Raw genomic sequence first — 2500 nt, 5'->3', positions numbered from 1 at the left:
TTTACCTGGTCGTTGCACAAAAGTTCCACTTTTTCCTCCGCAGCGCAAGAACTGCTTTTCTCCTCCTCTTTTTCTGTCTCCCTTTCTTGGGCAGCGCTGGTGGAGGCTGCCTGTGACCCTGCATCTGACCCTTGACCCATGACCTTTTCATAGACGTGTTCTATGACCTTTCGTACTGTGATCATGTCACTAGCTGAAAATCGATCCCTGGAAAAGAGAAGAATAAAAATTTTTTAATTCTAATCACAGACACATAATATGTGATTGAAAAAAGAGTTTGTTTTTGTAACTGTCAATACAAAACGGTATTGATCATATCGATGTGTATTAATTTACAGGTCTGATAAACCGAAAATTTTGGTCTCATTGTTGTAATGGAAATGCTCTCTAACCCTGGAAAAGAGAAGAATAAAAAATTTGAAGGCACCACTTCTAATCACAGACACATAATATGTGATTGTAAAAAGTTTGTTTTTGTCACTTTCAATACAAAACGGTATTGATCATAAGCGATGTGTACTAATTTGCAGGTCTGATAACCCGAAATGTTATGGTCTCATTGTTGTAATGGAAATGCGGCTATGTGGTCTAGTGATATGACACTCGCTTTCGGATCGGAAGGTCCTGGGTTCGAGCCTCGTTCAGCGCATAGTTGAGTCCTTGGAAAAGACTCTTTACTCACATTCTCTCACTGTATTCAGGAGTAAAATGAGTACCTGGCCATTAACAGAGTTGTCTCTGTCGGAAAAAATTGTAACATTGTCTAACAGGCGTCGTGTCTCGTTCTACATGTTACGTGTTACTGTTGGTCAGGGACCCCATATAAAGTGCTTTGAGCACGTTTAGTGGATATTGCGCTATATAAAAGCTCAAAAGCTCGAGTATATGTCATCACGTGTCCAAGGGACATTCTCAGACTGACCCCCTTTATTCAAATCTTTTTCCCCAAAACTCTATGACAGACTATCTTTCAAACATTTAGTGATGGCCATATGATATTTAGTCGATGTGTAAACCAAACCAAGTTTAACTAAAATGTGACCTATTAAAAATTGCTTTTGGATTTGGCATCTTTTGACCCTGGACCATATTTAAAATTTTGGCCATAAATATTGTTGTAGCCATGAGTTTTCTGGCCAAAAGTTCAATACATGCTTTTTCAAAGAACGGCAGTATTGATCCCCGATGCAGTCAATGTTTTCTCCAAACCCTCTGTCCATCCAGCAGTGATGAGGTTGCTGGATTTGTTAAATCCAATGAAAAGCACTTTACAGAAGAGAAGTGTCCTACCCAAAGGGTGACAAGCAATTGTTACAGCCATCTAATCCTACAGAAACTGAGATAAACTCTGGACTCCAAAAGTCTCATAAAAGACTGCATCTTAGAATAAAAAATAAATTAATTTTGTGTGAAGACTGTATTTGGTATTTACAAATAGAAAATAGAGAATATTATATTTATTGGTGACAAGATGGTCAAAGGATTTGAAATAATTCATCAATAGGCTGAATAAACTGTCTTACTTTTTCACAGACTTGAATCCCGTGCTGGGGTGAGGTTGTAAGAAGAAAGACAGCTTGTTAAATTTGGGCGTCTCCAACTGGATGGGATAAAAAAAAAATTAATATGAAATCAGCAACCAGGAATCTCAACTCCCATTTCTGTCACTCCAAATATTGATAAATTGATGATTGTTGAATTACGAAGAATTAACAAATCAGAAAATCCTTTGTCATATATATAAATAAATATATATATATATATATATATATATATATATATATATATATATATAAATAAATAAGGTCACTCACATATTTTTTTGCCGATACAATTGTTTCTATGTCCTCCATTTCATCAGTCGACATATATCTGTAGTATGCTTTTTCTTTTGAGAGTTCGATATTGTTTATTTATTTACATCCTTACAGTCGCTAACTAAGTGTGTCATTGATTGGGCAGTGATTAACCAACACACCACTCACAACATGACAACAATAAAGAGCACTCTTGTACCTACAAGTACCCACCAACACTCATAAATATATATATATATATATATATGTGACTGACTTGAGGCTTCCTAATCATCCGATCGGGACGTCTCGGCTGCCTCTCTAATCATCCGTGTCATTTCCTTCCACTGTTCACGCACGGTCTTTTGCTGTGGATGCTAATTTCGTAAGGCGTTCCTTTGATTTTAATACTTTGTTACTTTGAAGGCGTTTTAGGTCTCTATTGAGGACAGTGTGAACATGACTGACACCTGTTGGCACTGAGCCTGCGCTCATGTTTTTGTTTGTTTTTAAGGGCTTTACGGCGCTTGCAACACATTTAGGTTATATCAGCGCCAGTAAAAAGGAAGAAAATGGGATAGTAAAAAGTTCTAGAATTACAATTAAAGCACCAAGATAAAGTAAGACAAAGGGGAACTGAGAACAAATAGGGATCAGATGTAGATTCCAAGAGCATACCACCAATGTACTTAGTTTGAAATCAC

The 2500-nt window shown here is 36.8% G+C and overlaps 2 protein-coding genes across 2 annotated transcripts in view; one reads left to right on the top strand and one right to left on the bottom strand.

Moving 5' to 3' along the window:
* The window catches only part of LOC144957036 (uncharacterized), a 326762-nt gene that overhangs the window by 260841 nt on the left and 63421 nt on the right, over nucleotides 1-2500 (top strand). The gene's annotated exons all lie outside the window — the stretch shown is intronic.
* Nucleotides 1-2500, bottom strand: part of LOC144957031 (WD repeat-containing protein 48-like) — a 33521-nt gene that overhangs the window by 3724 nt on the left and 27297 nt on the right. Inside the window, exons 17-18 of the mRNA XM_078887966.1 lie at nucleotides 1524-1600; nucleotides 6-207 (exon numbers count right to left, since the gene is read on the bottom strand). Of these exons, the coding sequence (XP_078744092.1) occupies nucleotides 6-207; nucleotides 1524-1600 (279 nt within the window). The remainder of the gene's footprint in view (nucleotides 1-5; nucleotides 208-1523; nucleotides 1601-2500) is intronic.

This window comes from Berghia stephanieae, chromosome 11 (assembly GCF_034508935.2).
Source record: "Berghia stephanieae isolate SIO BIC M18660-M18661 chromosome 11, UCSD_Bste_1.3, whole genome shotgun sequence".
NCBI lineage: Eukaryota > Metazoa > Mollusca > Gastropoda > Nudibranchia > Aeolidiidae > Berghia > Berghia stephanieae.
The sequence above is the reverse complement of the archived record's forward strand: the minus strand, read 5'-3'. Positions and strand labels throughout refer to the sequence as shown.